Genomic DNA, 19,140 nt, shown 5'->3' on the forward strand with positions numbered 1-19,140 from the left:
AAATCTGTAGATTGCTTTGTGTAGTATAGACATTTTAACAATATTTGTTCTTCCAACCCATGAACATGGATGGAATATTTTTCCATTTTTTTGGCATTGTCTTGAATTTCTCTTATCAGTGCTTTTAAAGTTTTCAGAGTACAGGTTTTTCACACTCTTTGGTTAAGCTTGTTCCTAGATACTTTATTGTTTGTGGTGCAATTGTAAGTGGGATTGTTTTCTTAATTTCACTTTCTGCTTGCTTTATTATTCGTGTATTAGAATGCAACAGAGTTCTGTACATTGATTTTGTATCCTCTGACTTTACTGAATTGATTTATCAGTACTAGTAGTTTCTTGGTGGAGTCTTTAGGGTTTTCTATGTATAGTATCATGTCATCTGCAAATAGTGAGTGTTTTTCTTCTTTAACAATTTGGATGCCTTTTATTTCTTTATGTTGTCTAATTGCTGTGTCTAGGACTTCCATTACCATATTGAATAAAAGGGATGAGAGTGGAACTCTTTGTCTTGTTTTTGACCTTACGGGAAAAGCTCTCAGTTTTTCACCATTGTGTATGATGTTGGCTATGGGTTTTTCATATAAGGCCTTTATTATGTTGAGCTATGTTACTTTTAGACTTAACTTTTTTGAGGTTATTTATCATGAATGGATGTTGTACTTTGTCAGATGCTTTTTCTGCATCTGCTGAAATGAGCATAAAGGTTTTCATCCTTTAATTGATGTGATGTATCACATTGTTTTGCAAATATGTATTTTTTAACATTTCATTTTTTAAAAGTAGGCTTCACACTCAATGTGGGACTTGAACTCATGACCCCAAGATCAAGAGTACCATGCTCTACCAACTGAGCCAGCCAGGTGCTCCTTGTTTTGTGCATCATATATATACATATATATATACATATATATATATATATATATATATATTTTTTTTTTTTTTAATTTTTAAAGACTTTATTCATTTGAGAGAGTGAGTGAGAGATTAGAAGCAGGGGGAGCATCAGAGGGAGAGGAAGAAGCAGACTCCCCGCTGACCAGGGAGCCCAAAGTGGGGGTTGATTCCAGGACCTGGGATCATGACCTGAGCTGAAGGCAGACGTCCTACCGACTGAGCAACCCAGGCGCCTCTTGTTTGGCCAATGTTAAACCACTGTTGCCTTCTGGGAATAAATCCCACTTGATCATAGTATATGATTTTTTAAAAATATATTGTTAATTTGGTTTGCTGATATTTTGTTGAGAATATTTGCATCTATATTCATAAGAGATTGGCCTATAGTTCTCTTGTTTTGGTGGTGTCTTTATCTGGTTTTGGTATCAGGGTGATACTGGCCTCATGGAATGAATTTGGATTTTTTGGAATATTTTTTTGAAATAGTTTGCTAGAATTTGCCTGGGAAGCTGTCTGCTCTTGGACTTTTGTTGGGAGTTTTTTGATTACTGTTTCAATTTCATTGTGGGTAATTGGTCTAATCAGATTTTCTAGTTCCTGCTGTGTTAGGTTTGGTAGGTTATATGTTTCTAGGAATTTATCCATTTCTTCCCAGTTGTTCAACTTGTTGTTATATATGTTTTCATAATATCCCGTTACAGTTGTTTGTATTCCTTCCTTTCCCATTCCCTTCCTTTCGATTAGAGAGAGTGCACTTGGAGGGTAGAGGAGGGTGGAGGGAGAGGGAGAGAGAGAATCCCAAGCAGGCTCCACTGTCAGTGCAGAGCCCAACAGGGAGAGCTTGATCTCATGACCCTGAGATCATGTACTGAGCCGAAATCAGGAGTCAGATGCCCAGCTGACTGAGCCACCCAGGAGCCCCTACAGTTGTGTGTATTTCTGTGGTGTGGGTTGTTTTTTCTCCATTTTCATTAGTAATTTTATTTGGGTCTTCTCTCTCTCTTTCTTTTTCTTTTTGATGGGTATTAGAAGTTTATCAGTTTTGTTGATTTTTTTCAAAGAATCAGTTCTTGGTTTCATTAGATCAATTTTTAAAAAAATTTCTACACCATTTATTTCTGCTGTAATCTTTATTATTTCTTTCCTTTTGCTGGCTTTGGGTTTTGTTGTTCTTTTTCTGGCTTGAAGTATAAAGTTAGGTGGTTTGAGATTTCTCTTGCTTCTTGAGGTAGGCCTGTGATTCTATAAACTGCCTTCTAAAAACCACTTTTTGCTGCATCCCAAAGATTTTGGACCTTTGTGTTTTCATTTTCATGTAATTTTTTATGTCTTTTTGATTTCTTGGTTTGACCCATTCATTGTTTAATGGCATGTTATTTAACCTTCATGTATTTGTGCCCTTTTCAGATCTTTTCTTGTGGTTGCTTTCTAGTTTCATAGCACTGTGGTCAGAAAAGATGCATGGTATGACTTGGGTCTTTCTGAGTTTGTTGACTTGTTTTATGGTCTAATATATGATCTATTCTGGAAAGTGTTCTGTGTGCCCTTGAGGAGGATGTGTATTCTGTTTTAGGATGGAATGTTCTGAATGTCATATTTGCTAATCCATCTGGTCCAGTGTTTCAAAGCCACTTTTTCCTTACTGATTTTCTGTTTGCATGAACTGTCCATTGATGTGAATGGGGTGTTAGAGTCCTCTATTGTTATTGTATTACTATCAGTTATTCCTTTTATGTTTGTCATTAACTGTTTTATGTATTTGGGTGTATGAATATTTACAACTGTTAATGTCCTATTGTTGGATTGTCCCCTTTAATTATAATGTCCTTCTTTGTCTTTTGTTACAGTCTTTGTTTTAAAGTCTGTTTTGTCCAATGTAAGTATTGCTACCTTGGCTTTCTTTTGGCATCCGCTTGCATGTTAAATATTTCTCCATCCCCTCGCTTTCAATCTGTAGGTGTCTTTGGGTCTGAAATGAGTCTTTTGTAGGCATCATATAGATGGGTCTGGTTTTTTTAGCCACTTTGTCACCCTGTGTCTTTTGGTTGGAGCATTTAGTTCATTTACATTCAAAGTAATTACTGAGAGGTATGTACTAAATTGACATGTTGTTACTTGTTTTGTGGTTGTTCCTGGAGATTTTCTCTGATCCTTTCCCTTGCTCTCTTTCATGGTTTGTTGGCTTTCTTTAGTGATGTACTTGGATTCCTTTCTCTTTATTCTTTGCGTATCTATTACACATTTTTGATTTGTGGTTACCATTAAATTTGTACATATCTTCTGGATATAGGAGTTTATATTGTTAGTTGCTTAAGTTTAAACCTGTGCTTTACTCTTCTCCCTCCCATGTTTCAGGTATATGGTTTCATATAAAATATCCTTTTATTTTATGAGTCCTTTGATTGATTTTTTTTTTAAATATTTTACTTATTTATGTATTTATTTGACAGAGAGCACAAGCAGGGGGAGCGGCAGGCAGAGGGAAAGGGAGAATCAGACTCCCCGCCGAGCAGGGATTCCCCATGTGGGGCTTCATCCCAGGACCCTGGGATCATGACCCGAGCCAAAGGCAGATGCTTAACCGACTGAGCCAGCCAGGTGCCCTCCCTTGACTGATTTTTACAAATATATTTATTCTTATTGCTTTTTTGTTTTTACTATTTATTTATTTATTTATTTATTTATTTAAGGGAGAGTGCAAGAGTGCTCCTGCAAGAGCAGTGGCAGAGGGTTAGAGGGGCAGAGGGAGAGAAACTCAAGCAGACTCTGGTGAGCATGGAGTCCTATGCGAGGCTCGATCTCTTGACCCAGAGATCATGACCTGAGCCATAGTCAGGAATCAGATGCTCAACTGACTGAGCCATGCGGGAACCCCTTTTTTATACTCTCACTTATGGTCTTCCTTTCCACTCAGAGTCCTCTTTAATATTTCTTATAAGGCTGGTTTACTGATGATGAACTACTTTAGTTTTTGTTTGTCTGGGAAACTCTTTTATCTTTCCTTCTATTCTGAATGATAGCCTTGCTGGATAGAGTGTTCTTGGCTGCACATTTTTCCGTTTCAGTACTTTGAATATATCTTGCCCCACTCCCTTCTGGCCTGCAAAGTTTCTGCTGAAAAATCCACTGATAGCCTTATGGGATTTCCCTTGTATGTAACTGTCTTTTTTTTCTCTTGCTGCTTTTAAAATTTTGTCTTTATCGCTAGTTTTTGCATTTTAAATACTCTGTGTCTTGGTGTGGATGGCCTTGGGTTGAGTTTGGGGGGCGGGGATTGCTGTGTTTCCTGGATCTGAATCTCTTTTTCCTTCCCCAGATTAGGGAAGTTTTCAGTTATTATTTCTTCAAATAAATTTTCTCCCTTTTCCCTCTCTTCTGAGATCCCTGTAATGCAGATGTTATTATGCTTGATGGAGTCACCGAGTTCCCTAAGACTTCTCAGTTTGCATAATTTTCTTTCCTTTGCTCAGCTTGTTATTTCTGTTACTCTGCCTTCCAGGTGGTTACTTTATTCCTCTGTTTCATCTAGCCTGCTGTGTCTTTCATCAAGTGTATTTTAAATTTCATTTACTGTGTTCTTGATCTCTAATTGGTTCTTTATAATCTCTGTATTAAGGGTCTCTGTGATGTCCTCCACTCTTCCTAGTGTAGTATTTTCATGATCGTTATTTGAAATTCTTTATCAGGCATATTACTTATGTTTGTTTCACTTTGGACTCTTGCTGTGGTTTGCCTTATGAAGAAGAGGTCCTGTAGTGCCCTGCATTGCAGTGTGCCTTGTTTCCTAGGGCTTGGCGCTTCAAGGAGGGTCTCCTATGTGTGTTGCTTGTGCTCTCCTGTTGAGTCTTGGCCTCCTTCCTTCAGCATAGTTTACATAGGCTCTCTTGGCGTATTGTGTGCAGTGTTTGATCCCCGGCAGGGGTGGGGCATGTTTTAACACGTTTTAACAAGGTCTGTGGTGGTCTGCTTGTAAAAGTCTGCCATTGCTAGAACTGAGGTCCTCCTGGGTGTCAGGAGATGTGGCATTGTCAGGGTTTGTGCTGGGCTGCTGGGGGGCGGGGGACTTTAGCGCTGGGACTCAGAACAGTGTGACTGGGAAGAGCATATCTGCTGAAGGTGGGGATGGGGTGTAGTGGAAGGGTGGGATGTGAGGAAACTTGGTGGAATCAAGTTTGTAGTGTTGGCACCACGCTGGTTCCTGCAGGTGGCCATTGTTTTTGCTGGTGGGTGGGGAGGGAAGTGGCACCTGCCATGTCCTTTTTTCCTGGATTCTCCCCGTGGTTCCTGCCTCTCTTTGCACTTTCCCTCCTATCGGCCTCTGGAGTTTTCCACTTGCTGTTTCTGCACTATATCTGCAGGGGCTGTTTGCTGTCTCTTTTATCGTTGAACTCTGCTTCCTAATGCCTTCTGGGCTCTCACAGAGCCGAGTCCGCCAATTTTAAAAATTCTAGGCTTTAAGTCCTGCTGGTTTTGAGAACTCATGAAATCTGGCCCCTCGCACTTTCGAAGGCAAATACTCTGTACATTCATCCTCCCTGTTCGTGGATTTCCCAGTGTGAAAGTCTGTTTCCTGCCCTTCTCCATGCCACCAGCTCCCCCTCCATTGTGTCAAATGGCCATGGTCCTTTTTGCTTCCAGACTGTCTTTGCCCTTCCTGTTTTCTTTAATGTGGCGCCTTCCTTGACTTTGGTTGTGGAATTTGTTCTGCCAGTCTTCGGGTGGTTTCCTGGGTAGTGTACACTGATATGGGTGTTATCTAGTTGAATCCATGGGAGGAGGCGAGCTTAGGTCCTCCTATTCTGTTGTCTTCCCAGCTGACTTTGCAGTTGTGGAACTTTTAGCAAAAATAGATTGGCAATATAACTAGCTTATTCTTCAGAAGATTTCCCAGGGATTCATTTTCAGGGACTCTGGACCGCTCTTTTATTTCCATTAGGAGCTGCGTTGAATACCTAGCAGATAACCTGTGGAGGGCAACACAAGTTACAGGAGACAACATTGGCTTCAGCCAGTAGTCTTCAGTAGTCTTCACACTTATTCATGTAACCCCAGTTAATTTTTGACCTGATGTCTGAGTTTTTCATCTTCAGTTAAAATACAGTTACAAAGGATATTACTGATTTTTATTGTGGTAGAATACACATAACATGAAATTTGACCTTTTTAATCATTTAAAGTGTCTGGTTCAGTAGTATTAAGTGTATTTACATTGTTATGCAGCCATCACCACCATCCATTTCCAGAACTTTTTTCATCTTACCAAACTGGAAGTCTGTACACATAAAACAATAACTCACCATGGTCCCCTATCACCAGCTCCTGGGAACCACTGTTCTACTTTTTGTTTCTATTAATTTGGCCCTTCTGGGTACCTCGTGTAAGCAGAACCAGAAAATATTTTTCCTTTTGCGTCGGGCTTAATTTCACTTAGGAAAATGTCTTCAAGGTTTATCCATATTGTAACATGTACCAGCATTTTTTCCCTTTTTTTTAAAAATAGATTTTGTTTTTTAGAGCAGTTTTAGTTTCATAGTAAAATTGAGCAGAAAGTACAGAATTGTCAAGTACTCCTGCACCCAGAAATACACAGCTTTCCTCACTGTCATCGTCCTGCACCAGAGTTAAACATTTGTTATAATCTATGAACCTACACTGACGCATCATTTTCATCCCAAATCCATAGTTTACCTTAGGGTTCACTGTTGGTGTTACAAATTCTGTGGGTTTTGACAAATATATAATGATATCTATCCACCATTATAGTATCATATAGGATAGTTACACTGTTCTAAACATCCTTTGTTCTCTGCCTATTCATCCTTCCCTTCCCCATATTTTTTTCATGACTTGAGAGCTCTTTTTTTTTTTTTTTTTTTACGTGCTAAGTAATGTTCCGTTGTGTGGATGTGTTACAGTTTATGTATCCATTCACCTACTTACTGAAGGACCTCTTGGTTGCTTCCAAGTTTTCCTTCCTTTTTAAGGCTAAATAATACTCATTATATGTATATACTATATTTTGTTTATCTCTTTATCTGTCAGTGGATGTTTGGGTGGTTTCCACCTTTTGGTTACTGCGAATAATGCTGTTGTGAACATTGGTCTTCAAATGTCCAGTTGAGTCCCTGTTTTTAATTCTTTCGTTTATATCAAATGCTATAATTTTGTCATTGGAAATGTTGACATTAAAAAAAATGCAGTGTAGTCCTCTCTAAGAAAACTTTTTTCTTCTTCTTTTTTTTTTTAAGATCTTATTAGAGGGGCGCCTGGGTGGCTCAGTCGTTAAGCGTCTGTCTTCGGCTCAGGGCGTGATCCTGGAGTTTTGGGATCAGGCCCCATGTCAGGGTCTTCCACTGGGAGCCTGCTGCTTCCTCTCCCACTCCCCCTGCTTGTGTTCCCTCTCTCACTGGCTGTCTCTCTCTCTCAAATAAATAAAATCTTAAAAAAAAAAAAAAAAAGATCTTATTAGGGAGTGTGAGCAGGGGTGGGGGAGAGGGAGAAGCAGGCTCCCCACTGAACAGGGAGCCTGATGCTGGGCCCTATTCCAGGACCCTGAGATTATGACTTGAGCTGAAGGCAGACGCTTAACTGACTGAGCCACCCAGGCACCCATCTTTCTTTTTTTTTTTTTAAAGATTTTATTTATTTTAAAGAGAGTGTGCGAGTAGGAGGAGGGGCATAGGGAGACAGGAGAGAGAGACTCTCAAGCAGACTCCACACTGAGGACAGAGCCCTATGTGGTGCTTGATTTCATGACCCTGAGATCATGACCCAAGCTGAAACCAAGAGTTGGACACTTAACCAACTGAGCCACCCCGGCGCCCCTAAGAAAACTTTCTTTTTGTGCTCAAAATTTATTAATCTATGTGGTCGTTATTCCAACAAGGTAATTCTAATATGTACTGGGAACAAATACTGTGACCGAAATAACATGAGTTCCCTCCTTGGTAGGTTACATATAGAGATTATACCAGGTGGAGTTGACACAATGGAACCTATTTGCTGCAAATAAGGAGATCATGGGGAATAATTTCCAAAGCTGTGACTCCCTGAGTGTGGGTGAGCGGGTTCTTTTTATTTAAGGTTTAGGATGAATATTCAGAAAGGGGAACTTTGTCATCACATGTAAAGGCAAGCATAAGTTTGTGCAGACATACTTAGGAAACATGCCTGTATATGCATACTCTATTATGAACCTTGTACCCCTCCTGGGGTGGAGACTTCAACATTATAACGAAGCTGAGGTAACTGTCAGACAGGAGAAAGGGCTTCGGGCAAAGTCTTAGGATATAGACTGGATGGGGTCTTGAGCTCCGTATTTTGGGTAAAGAATGCTGGGCCTTACTTTTGAAATAGCACTGCGAGTTTCACTGCTGATTGATGGTTTCTGTTATGGTTAGCCTTTTTACTGGCCTGTTAGAGACTGTTAGTTTTTGCATTCCTTTAGTCCCCTTAAAGTTCTTAATTACTGAGGTTTTTGTATTGCTTTGTAATTCTGACACCTCCTAGGATGTGTCGTTAAGAAGTGTGCTTTTGGTTAGTAGAGCCAGTGGCATATTGATCAGGGAAAATAGGAAAATAGCTGAGGACCAAAAATGACTTCTCTTGTGTCGTGAAAGCTGTGTCTTGTCTTTCTTCTATTGGGGGTCCCAAATCTTTCTGTTTACCATACAGCTAAGTCTTGCCTTTGGCCTACAAATCAACTTGTGAGAGGTTCACTGCTGACTACAGTAGTCTGCTAGTTGGGGAGATTTACTTGTATACTGGAAAAATTAGTCTATTTTTCGAGAGGTAATGGAGAGCTTTGATTTGGCCGGTTGAGGTTGATTAAGTGCTGGTTGGGTTGTTGGGAATTTATTGCAAAATGTGTTAGGAAAGATTGGTTTTCTGCTTTTGGTAGTGATGGAAGGTTTCTTTTAGAAATCGTATTTGTCTTTAAAAAGTGAGCTGTATTAAAGAAACATGGTAAATATTCAGACAGTATGTGAATGATTAAATTTTAGAAGAAATTTTTAGCAAATAGATTTCTTTGTGGGAAAATAAGGACAGAATAGGGCCAGAGAAAGTGTACCAGGAATTGAGTATTTAAGGAGGCAGAATTCAAAAGGAAATTGACTTGCAGTTTAATCTGTAGAAGAAATTTGAGTTTCCCTTAGTTAAATTGAATAGAAATGTTCGTTAGGCCAAAAGAAAAGATCATCTGAAACAGTACAAGGTTTATTTGGTAAAAAGGAAGTTTGTTGGATGTATCGTATGTAGAAAATTTTCCTAGCTGGTTTAAATAAGGGCGCCACTGAAGATCCGGAATCTGAAATTCTTCTTTTCTGTTTTTTCTTTTTCAGAATCTAAAATTCTTAGGGATGGGTATTACTTTGGGAGAACCTTAAGATAAAGGAACAGAACAAACTAGGTTGGGGATGGGGGAGGGAAGCTTCCTGGGATAGCCTTTAAACAGTAAACCATTGTTGCTATTGTGAGACAGAGTTAGCTGGCTTACTCTTACTGTCATTTATCTAAAACAGCAGTTCTCAAAGTGTGGTCTGTGAACTCTGGGGTCTATAAAGTCAGAACTATTTCACAATTAAGACATTATTTGCCTTTTTGACTTTTCTGACATTTGCACTGATGGTACAAAAGCAGTGGTGGGTAAAACTGCCAGTATCTTAGCATAAACTAAGGCAGTGGCACCAAACTGTACTAGTAAAACATTGTATTCTTCATCACCGTGCACTCACAGTTTAAAAGAACAATCCAGAGCCAGTTTCACTTAAAAAGGTGCTTAATGAAGCAGTAAAAATTACTAATTTTATTAAGTCACGACCCTCGAGAACACATTTTTTTTCATATTCAGTGTGTTGAGATGGGGAAACTGGGGTAAAATATTTTGCCTGCATACACAGGATGATGGCTGTCTCAAGAAATACATTTTTGTATTTATTCTACTTGTGAGTACTTTCCTGTGACAGACACAATTTTAACTTGGAAGAATGACTGACAGACAAACTACGGTTGTTCAGACTTGGGTATTTGGCAGTTATTTTCTCAAAATAAACAAAGAGCCTATTAATTCCAAGGATAACAACTGACAGTATTTGTGCCAATGATAAAATTCGAGCTTTCCATCAAAAATTAGTATTTTGGAGAACTTGTATCCACTACCTGAGTTTTATTCATGTATATTCTATTTTTTTGCTCTTCATTTTTCACATATCTGTTTCCACCCATCTGGGATCATTTAGAATCTACTGGAGGTTATATTTTGTTTTGTCTAAAAATATTATTTTTCCTTCATTTCTGAAGAGTGTTTTAGCAGAGTGTAGTACTCTAGGTTTGGCAGTTTTCTTCTTTGTGCACATTGACAACACTTTACTGTCTGCTGATTTTCGTTGCTGTATTAAGAAGTCAGCTATGAGTCTAACTGTTGTTACTTTACAAAATTCCGTTCCCACTCCCCATGATTTATCTTTTTATAATTTCTGCAGTTTCACAATGATGTATCCAGGTGGGTTTTTTGTTTTTGTTTTTTTAATTTTTTATACTCCTTGGGATTCAGTGAACTTCTTAAATCTGAGATCTTAAATCTTGAATGAAATGTCTTTAAATAGATCTAGGACATCCTGATTATCTTAAAAAAAAATTACTGTTTATAGTCTTGTATCTCTCGTTTTTCCTTTTCTATTCCCACGAACCACACATCTGAAATAAGTTTTCAACCGTGTTACTCATGTGGTTGCAGAATTAATTTTAGTGCCCTTAGCCTCCCTCTTTGTAATCTGGTTCCATTTTACCTTTCCAAGCTCATTTGTCATTCCTAAGCCTACATTTGATGCTCTGATAGCACCAAATTTCTTTATTTCCCTTCCCATATATTCTTGGTTCTTCACTACTGTGTCCTTGCTCGTGCTTGATCTAGGATTAACCTTTTCCTTTAAAATTAGATTTTTTATTTTAATTAACTTTACATTTTTTGAAACCTGAAATAAATAGGCTCTGCTGTTGAATGTTCCAGTCTCAAATATGTATTTATATTCTAAGTTGCAGTTTCTGTTTTTATTGAAAGTATTTGAGATTTTTTAAATTTGAGATTTATTTATTTTTTTAAAGATTTTATTTATTTATTTGACAGAGACAGCCAACGAGAGAGGGAACACAAGCAGGGGGAGTGGGAGAGGAAGAAGCAGGCTCCTAGCGGAGGAGCCTGATGTGGGGCTCGATCCCATAACGCTGGGATCACGCCCTGAGCTGAAGGCAGACGCTTAACGACTGCGCCACCCAGGCGCCCCAAGATTTATTTATTTATTTATTTTTGAAATTTCTTTGAGGCTTTGAAAGAAATGTGTTTTATTTGGCTAGAAAAAACTGATTTTAATATGTTTAGCCTATAAGCTGTTTCAAAACAATGCTTATCTGGACCAGTCCCCTTATGTCGTACATAGGGAAATTGTGGCCAGGAGAAATTAGCGATTATGTGGTGAGGTAGAAGCAGAGTCAATCTACTGTGACCTACATCCAGATATAAGTATCTGCTTTAAAAAATCTTCAAGCATGTTGAGGTTCTCAAGTCTTATCTCCACATTACATTTAGGATTACCAGGCATTGTTACAAGGGCCTTTACTTTTTGTGTGAAGAGGAACTTGGGTAATGAACTGAGCAGTATACAGTGTAATTCATGTCTTCTTAACAGCCGTAAGGAATGGTTTAGTTATAAAAGAGTGGCCTAAACCTTGCCTCTATACCTGCCTTGTTGGCAATTTATTTTAGAAGGAAATATTTTGACCCATTGATAGATTATAAGTATTCTAAGTGAAGCAAGTATGGTAGATATAACACTTCATAGATGTATGTGTCTTTGTTTGTTTTTAGCATCAAGCATTGCACGGTTCTGTCCAATAATGTAGATCATCTGTTACTGAATTTAACGCTGTCTGATATCATGGTCTCCCTGGCAAATGCCTCGACTTTGCAGAAGGATTCCAATTGGATAGAAATGATAAGGAAATTTGTGACAGAGACCCTTGAAGATGGCTTTAGGCTAAATAGTAAGCAGCTGAACAGATTGCTTGGGGTATCATGGAGGTTAATGCAGATACAACCTAACAGAGGTAGGTGTTACTGCTTTGTCTTTCTTTAAGAGAGGAGTTCTTATGTATGTTCTTAGGGTCTAGCTTTGAATTAATGACTTTCAGACATTCCATGTAGTCAGGTTAATTACATTCAAGCCATAAAAGGTAGCTTGTATAATTATAAAGGACTGTCTACTTGAACACTGAAGTTTTTTATGGCTGAGTATCATTCCGTGAGTAGATCACTCTGAAGCAATATGGTAACATTTCTAGTGGATTACACACTTGAGTAAAAGAAGATAGGTATTATTAGGAGGAAATGCCATTGAGCCTAATGATGAAGAAATACCTTTTCTGGTCAGTTCGATTAGAAATTGAGTACTTTCCCTTTTATCTGTATGGAGCGAATCCTGCCTGTCTCTACCTTTCTTCTAGCCTGAAATGATGTCATACTAAGTTCTTTTTTAGTGTGATTTACTGATTCTTTTCACAAAGCTTTCCTGTTTGGTTCCCATCTTATTCATCTTTCTGATATCCTGGTCGTTGTCATTACTACATAGGTTTGTAGTCCTTTGGGAAAATTTATTCTGTAATCTCTGGTTGGTTTACTTTTATAGTGGGTCATTGCTACAGGACTTCGGTGGTAGTTATCAGTTTGTGACTAAGATCTGCCTTGTCATGGGAAGAAAGTAAAGTGCTTCTGTGCTTTTAGAGGAATTAGAGCTGGTGAAGAAACATTTTTGCTTCATATGCAGTTGTTTTTGTTTTTAGAGGCTACAGAGTCTCTCATCAAGGCAGTTTATACATTGTATCAGCAGAGAGGCCTTCTCCTTCCTGTTCGGACTTTGTTACTGAAGTTTTTCAGTAAAATCTATCAAAAAGAAGAACTGAGATCTTACAGAGTCAGGTAAAGTTTCATTTATTTTGCCTTTTTTTTTTGTGGGTTTTTTTTTTTTTTTTTTTGCCTATTTAAATAAGACAATAGGGTGGTAAATCTTTGGAGGAATTCACTTTTAATCTTGTTTGGTTACACATAAGAAAATATATAAAATTGTATAAAGAAGCATACATAGTAGTGCAAGTAATCTTTATGTATATTACCAAGCAGATGAAAGCCTGTTTGAGCTTGTATTTCCACTTGTCCACTTAACAGCTTACGGACAGTTGGAATAACCTGTAGCAGCCTCAGCCTTTTCTTCTGCTTTCCATAAAAATTATGGAGGTTGAACCACTAGCCCTTCATTACATGTTGGGTTATATGGTATAAGAATGATGACAATAGAAGATGAGAATGTTTCTGTCCAAATTTGGTGCTATCAAGTGAGATGGACAACACAAAGAGTGGAACTAAGGAATTAATTTTTTGATGTGAGTTTGAGGTATATTTCAGATAGAAGATATGTTTAGGCAAAAAATAAGGGTTGGGGATACCTCAGCATACATAGGCAGTTGAAATATATTTGAGTCTTTAGTACAAACCAGGTGCTTTTCAGAATTTAGCTAAATCTCATACTCCTGCTATGAGGTGTAGGTACTGTTACTTTTCGTTTTATGAGGAGGAAACTGAAGCTTAGGTTAAATAAGTTGGTGAGTGTTCTACAACTAATGGAAAACAGCTGAGACTTACGTTCAGGTCTGTGTGACAACAAAGGTCATGCTTAAATCATTAACCTCTTGAGGTGCAGCAAAAGTGATTGGAGCTTTACCAAGTACAAGTACAGTTGGCCCTTGAACAATGTGGGGGTTAGGGACACCGACACATACCCCCACTCCCCCACCCCCTGGCGCACAGTCAAAAATCTACGTGTAACTTTTGACTCCCCCACAACTTAACTACTAATAGCCGACTATTGATTAGAAGCCTTACCAGTAACAGTTGATAAACACATTTTATGTTACATATGTTATATTCATATTATATTCGTATTTTTTGTTACATATATTCTTATAGTTACACCTAACTTCTTAGGTGTAATTTTATATGTTACATATATTCTTACAGTTACACCTAACTTATAAGAAGAATATAATATTTTTGGTATTTCTAGGCTGTGCACTTTGTGAGGCTTCCAAATTGTTGCGGTTCTCCAAAAAATTTTCCAATACATTTATTGAAAAAATAAAAACTTCTGATAAGTGGACCCACACAGTTCAAACCCATGTTGTTCAAGGGTCAGCTGTGTACTGAAGAACTAAAATAACAGGTTTGAAGTCATTTAGTCTGGGAGCACCCTTTATTGAACGTATCAATGAGTTAATATAGTATAATAGCTAACAATTAAGATAAGTAGTACAAAGAGTAGTAGTGTCTGTGTTTTTTAAGATAAACATACAATTTAGATAGTGCCCCAAATTGCCTGATCTTTTAAATTTAGTGGATAAAACCCTGGAAAATGCTATAGCTGAATAAACGATGCTGCCATTCTTGTAGGCTCTCATATGTTCAAATGAGTACATGTGGTGTTCTTGGTAGATGATTTGTTACTCTATGGTTTATTCAAGTTAAAAAATTTTTTTTGTTTAAACTTACTTCCCTTGTCTTTGGAAATTACACTTTATCTTGTTCTTATTTGGTGTTTCTTAGATATCGTAGTAAGGTGTTATCCCGTTGGCTGGCTGGTTTACCATTGCAACTTGCTCATCTTGGTTCCCGAAATCCTGAGCTCTCAACACAGCTTATTGATATTATCCATACTGCGGCAGCACGAGCAAATAAAGAATTACTAAAAAGTTTACAAGCTTCTGCTCTGCGAATCTATGGTAAGAGTTTAACTGTGTAGGTAGCCATTGATCTACCCTGAATTAGGAAGGAAGTTTCTAAGGAGAACGCTTCAGGTTTGCCTTTCCTTTAAATTATTATAAATTGGTTATACCATGATTAAATCGCCAAAACAAAATAAAATTTCAAACAGTAAATTCATGTTCAATAGTAAGTATTTTTTTATTAGGATAGTTTTAGAAGGTTTAGTGGTTGTAGATGCTTCTTGGATTCTTCAGTTGTCTTTTCAGCCACCTGCTATTCACAATTCAAAACTGATCAGGAATTTCAAAAAAATTCTTTTGAAGCTTTGGCAACAAATTACTTCTTAATCATGATGGATATCATGTGTGATATATGTATATATATGTATATATAATTTATATTATTGAGATGTGGCAGCAAATTACTTAATCGTAATGGATATCATGTATGATATATGGATATATATGTATATAGAATTTATATTTATTATTGAGATGTAGTTCACATACCATAAAATTTGCCATTTTACAGTGTACATTTCAGTGTTTTTAACATATTCCCAAAGTTGTGCAATCTGTCTGATTCCAGAATATTTTTATCACCCTAAAAAGAAACTATACCCATTAGTAGTCCTTCCCCATCTCCTGGCAGACAAATCTACTTTTCTGTCTCTATGGATTTGCCTGTTTTGAACATTTATTATAAGTGGAATTATATAATATGGGGCCTTTTGAATCTGGCTACTTAGTGTACTGTTTTCAGCATTCATGCACTGTAGCGTGCATGTATCTGAACTTTTTTTTTTTTTTTTGCTGAGTACTAGTATTCCATTGTATGGATCTTTCACTGATATCTATCCATTCATTAAGAGATGGACATTTGGTTTGGTTCCACCTTTTTGGGGTTATATTTTTAAGTCTCTTTTTTTCAGTATTGCTTATGTGTAGTATCTTTTGCTTTAAATTAGGTTGATATTGTAACTGTCACTGTTTAGCAGAAGTGCATGTTTTTTACTGTTTTACTTTGTGTTCAATCCCTTTACCCCCATCGGAGTTCTTTCAGACATGACACTTGGATATTATGGAATTATTACAGTGTTAAATGTATCTTTAAATAATGATTATGTTCATTGTTTTACTTTAGAAAATAGTTTTAAGTTAAACATATGCTTTATATAAAACTTTTTTTAGGTAGTTGATATATTGGAATTCAGTTTAACAGTAAAAAGTAATCTGCTTTATTGATTTAATCTCTGTATGTCTTTTATAGTTGATTTTAATATGTGTACCTACCCCACTAGATCCACAAGAAGGCACTGTGGTGGTTCTCCCAGCAGAGTCTCAGCAGCGTTTGGTCCAGCTTGTATATTTTCTACCCAGTCTGCCTGCTGATTTACTTTCTCGGTTAAGCCGTTGCTGTATTATGGGAAGACTCAGTTCAAGTTTGGCTGCCATGCTTATCGGGATACTGCACATGAGGTAGCATCCTCAAGTGAGCTGTATTTGAAGTATATAGTCTTTTTCTCCATGCCTTTTACTGGCAGTGTGTAAACCACAGAACGCTTTTAAAGTTACATACTACTACTAACTTCATTTGCTCTTAATGCAACAATTAAAACTGTTGATACTATTGTTAGATACAGTAAGCTCACTAAAGTAAGACTGTTTCAAGTTTTTTAATAATTTGTATAGATAGAAATTGTCTATAATTGTATTTGTATAGATTTATACAGATTTGAAGTTATCAGAGCATGAAGTAAGGGTTCAATGGCAGGTGAGAGTACTGTGCTTACTTAAATCCTTTGGTATTATGCAATTGTGATAACAGACCTTCTTTTTGGAGACCTACAGATTTAATGTAGCTGTTGAAATACATACGTTTGTGGACTCAGACAAGGAATCACTTGAAATCTCTTTGTGGTTAAATATACATAATACAAAAACATAACCATTTTAACCAGTTTTAAGTGTACAATTAAAACTGTACAGTAGCATCAAGTATTTTCACATTGTTGTGTAACTAGCATCACTGTCCATCTCCAGAACTTTTCATCATTCCAAACTGAAACTCTGCATGCATTAAACAATAACTCATTCCCCCCGCCCCCAGCCCTTTAGTAACCACTATTCTATCTCAATGCTTTTGATTATTCTAGGTACTTCTTATAAGTGGAATCATACAGTATTTGTCCTTTTGTGCCTTATTTCACTCAGCATAACTCTTCAAGGTTCATCCATGTTACATCATGTATCAGAATTTCCTTTTAAAGGCTAATGTTCCATTATATGTATATACTACCTTTTATTTATGTTAATGGACACTTGATTGTTCCCGTTTTTTGGCTATTGTGAATAATGCTAATTTGAACATTGGTGTACAATTATCTGTTTGAGTCCTTGCTTTTAATTCTTTTGTCTATTTACCCAGAAGTGGAATTGCTGGATCACATGGTAATGCTCTGATTTTTTGAGGAATTACTATACTGTATTCCACAGTGGCTGTATCATTTTATTCCTAAATTTTTTTTTTTTAGATTTTATTTATTAGAGAGTACGCGCACGCACAAGCAAGGGGGAGGGGTAGAGGGAGAGGGAGAAGCAGACTCCCCACTGAGCAGGGAGCCTTAGGCGGGACTCTATCCAAGGACCCTGGGATTATGACCTGAGCCTAAGAGTGGAAGGCAGATGCTTCACTGACTGAGCCACCCAAGCACCCCTACTTTTAAATGTTTTATGACCAATTAATACTGTTTCATATTGCAAGTGTTCAAAGTATCCTTAAACACCTTGTGTTTGTATTTTAGACATAATATTTTTATTATTTATTTATTTTTAAAATATTTTATTTTTTAAAGATTTTTTGTCAGAGAGAGAGCGAGCGAGCACAGAGCAAGGGGGAGCATAGGCAGAGGGGGAGGGAGAAGCAGGCTTCCTGCTGAGCAAGGAGCCTGATGTGGGACTCGATTTCAGAACCCTGGGATCATGACCCGAGCCGAAGGCAGCTGTTTAATCAGCTGAGCCACCCAGGCACCCCAGGCGTAATATTTTCAGTGTTCAATAATATTTATTATTGATTGTGGCTCATGGACAGGGTCTAATATGGTTTTAGGCAGAAATTGAAATCTAGGCTGTACCTAAAGGGTTTAAAGACTAACTTCCTTGTGGTTTCTTAACACATACAAATCCCCTAGCCCAGTTGAGTAGGAGTAGCTCACTTTATTAGACTTTCTTTAGCTTCTTTAACAGTCTCTTCTTACCAGTATAGGACATATGTTGGAATCTAGTCGCCTAAAGTGTGATCCATAACTGATAACATTTCCTTTTAACAAAAGAGAGCTATCTGCAACGTGTTTATATGTGAAAATTCAGTGTTACATTTCTGTGTGCACACGCGTTAGAGAACGACTTGGTCTTATTTTTAAGTATTTTAAACATTTATTAGTTTCCCATGTTTTCCTTTGTTAGATAAACAAAAAATGCTCCTTGTCTAGTAAGCAATTATTTAATGTTAGGCCTTTAAAAAAATTAAATTTTCTTTTTCTGTTCCTTAAGTGTTTTTGTGTTTATTAACTTCCAGTAGAGGGCACTCTATTCCTTTGAAATAACTTGTGAAGGATTTGTTTTAAAATTGATTGAAAATAACAGTTTGAATACTTCTTGAAACCGATTGTCCTTGAAAGCTATATTTAATGTCTTTATCAATATCAGTTATGATTCACTTGGCTTAATAATTTTTGTCAAGGATGTTTTCAAATTTTTACTATTGTGGAGATTTGTGGTAACTTAAGAAAATAAATTTACAAATGATAGTATAGGGGTTCATAATCATTAACGGCAGATTGTCATTGTAATTAAAAGTCCACCAAGTTAAATTTTGCCTTTTAGCAGAGTTTATTAGGCAGATTTCTCTCTGTAGATGTATTGTTCCCAAACTAATCTCTCTTTTGAGTAATAATACAAAATTAGGACTTCTCAACTTTCTTGGGCCAATGACGTTTACCATTGTACCAGTTCCTAGATTCATAATTTAACAATGTTTGTTTCCTTCAGACATACGCTGGGTTATTTCATATCTGGTTTTCTCTTCAAAATATCCCTTTCTCTCCTCGACCATGACTATACTAGCCAACTGTTTTTTATAATCTTCTCCCTGTACTATCATAATATCCCGTCTATCTTGTGTACTGTTGCCAGATTAATTTTTCTGAAATAATTCCTTTAATAATGATTTTTTTCTGTTACATTAATTAGATTGTGAGATCAGGTTCAATTTAGGTTTTGTAGTTCTGACGCCGTTTGTCTTCATCAGAGAGAGTTAACCCCAAAGAATATTAGTTTGTTCCATGTGTGAAAAACCCATCAAGTGAAAACTGTTGGTATTCATTTTATCTTTTGAAAAGTATACTTAGAGTTGCTGCCCCTACCTTTTTTATTGCCCAC

General features: G+C 37.1%; 1 protein-coding gene across 2 annotated transcripts in view; it reads left to right on the forward strand.

Annotated features, from left to right (window-relative positions):
• The window catches only part of TEX10 (testis expressed 10), a 57,966-nt gene that overhangs the window by 14,186 nt on the left and 24,640 nt on the right, over nucleotides 1-19,140 (forward strand). For both annotated transcript variants that reach the window (XM_045780343.2, XM_045780344.2), the window contains exons 6-9: nucleotides 11,759-11,997; nucleotides 12,730-12,865; nucleotides 14,543-14,718; nucleotides 16,002-16,179. In XM_045780343.2, coding sequence (XP_045636299.2) covers nucleotides 11,759-11,997; nucleotides 12,730-12,865; nucleotides 14,543-14,718; nucleotides 16,002-16,179 — 729 coding nt within the window. The remainder of the gene's footprint in view (nucleotides 1-11,758; nucleotides 11,998-12,729; nucleotides 12,866-14,542; nucleotides 14,719-16,001; nucleotides 16,180-19,140) is intronic.

This window comes from Ursus americanus, chromosome 18, assembly GCF_024610735.1.
Source record: "Ursus americanus isolate L20-20 chromosome 18, mUrsAme1.1.p, whole genome shotgun sequence".
In the NCBI taxonomy this organism is placed as follows: domain Eukaryota; kingdom Metazoa; phylum Chordata; class Mammalia; order Carnivora; family Ursidae; genus Ursus; species Ursus americanus.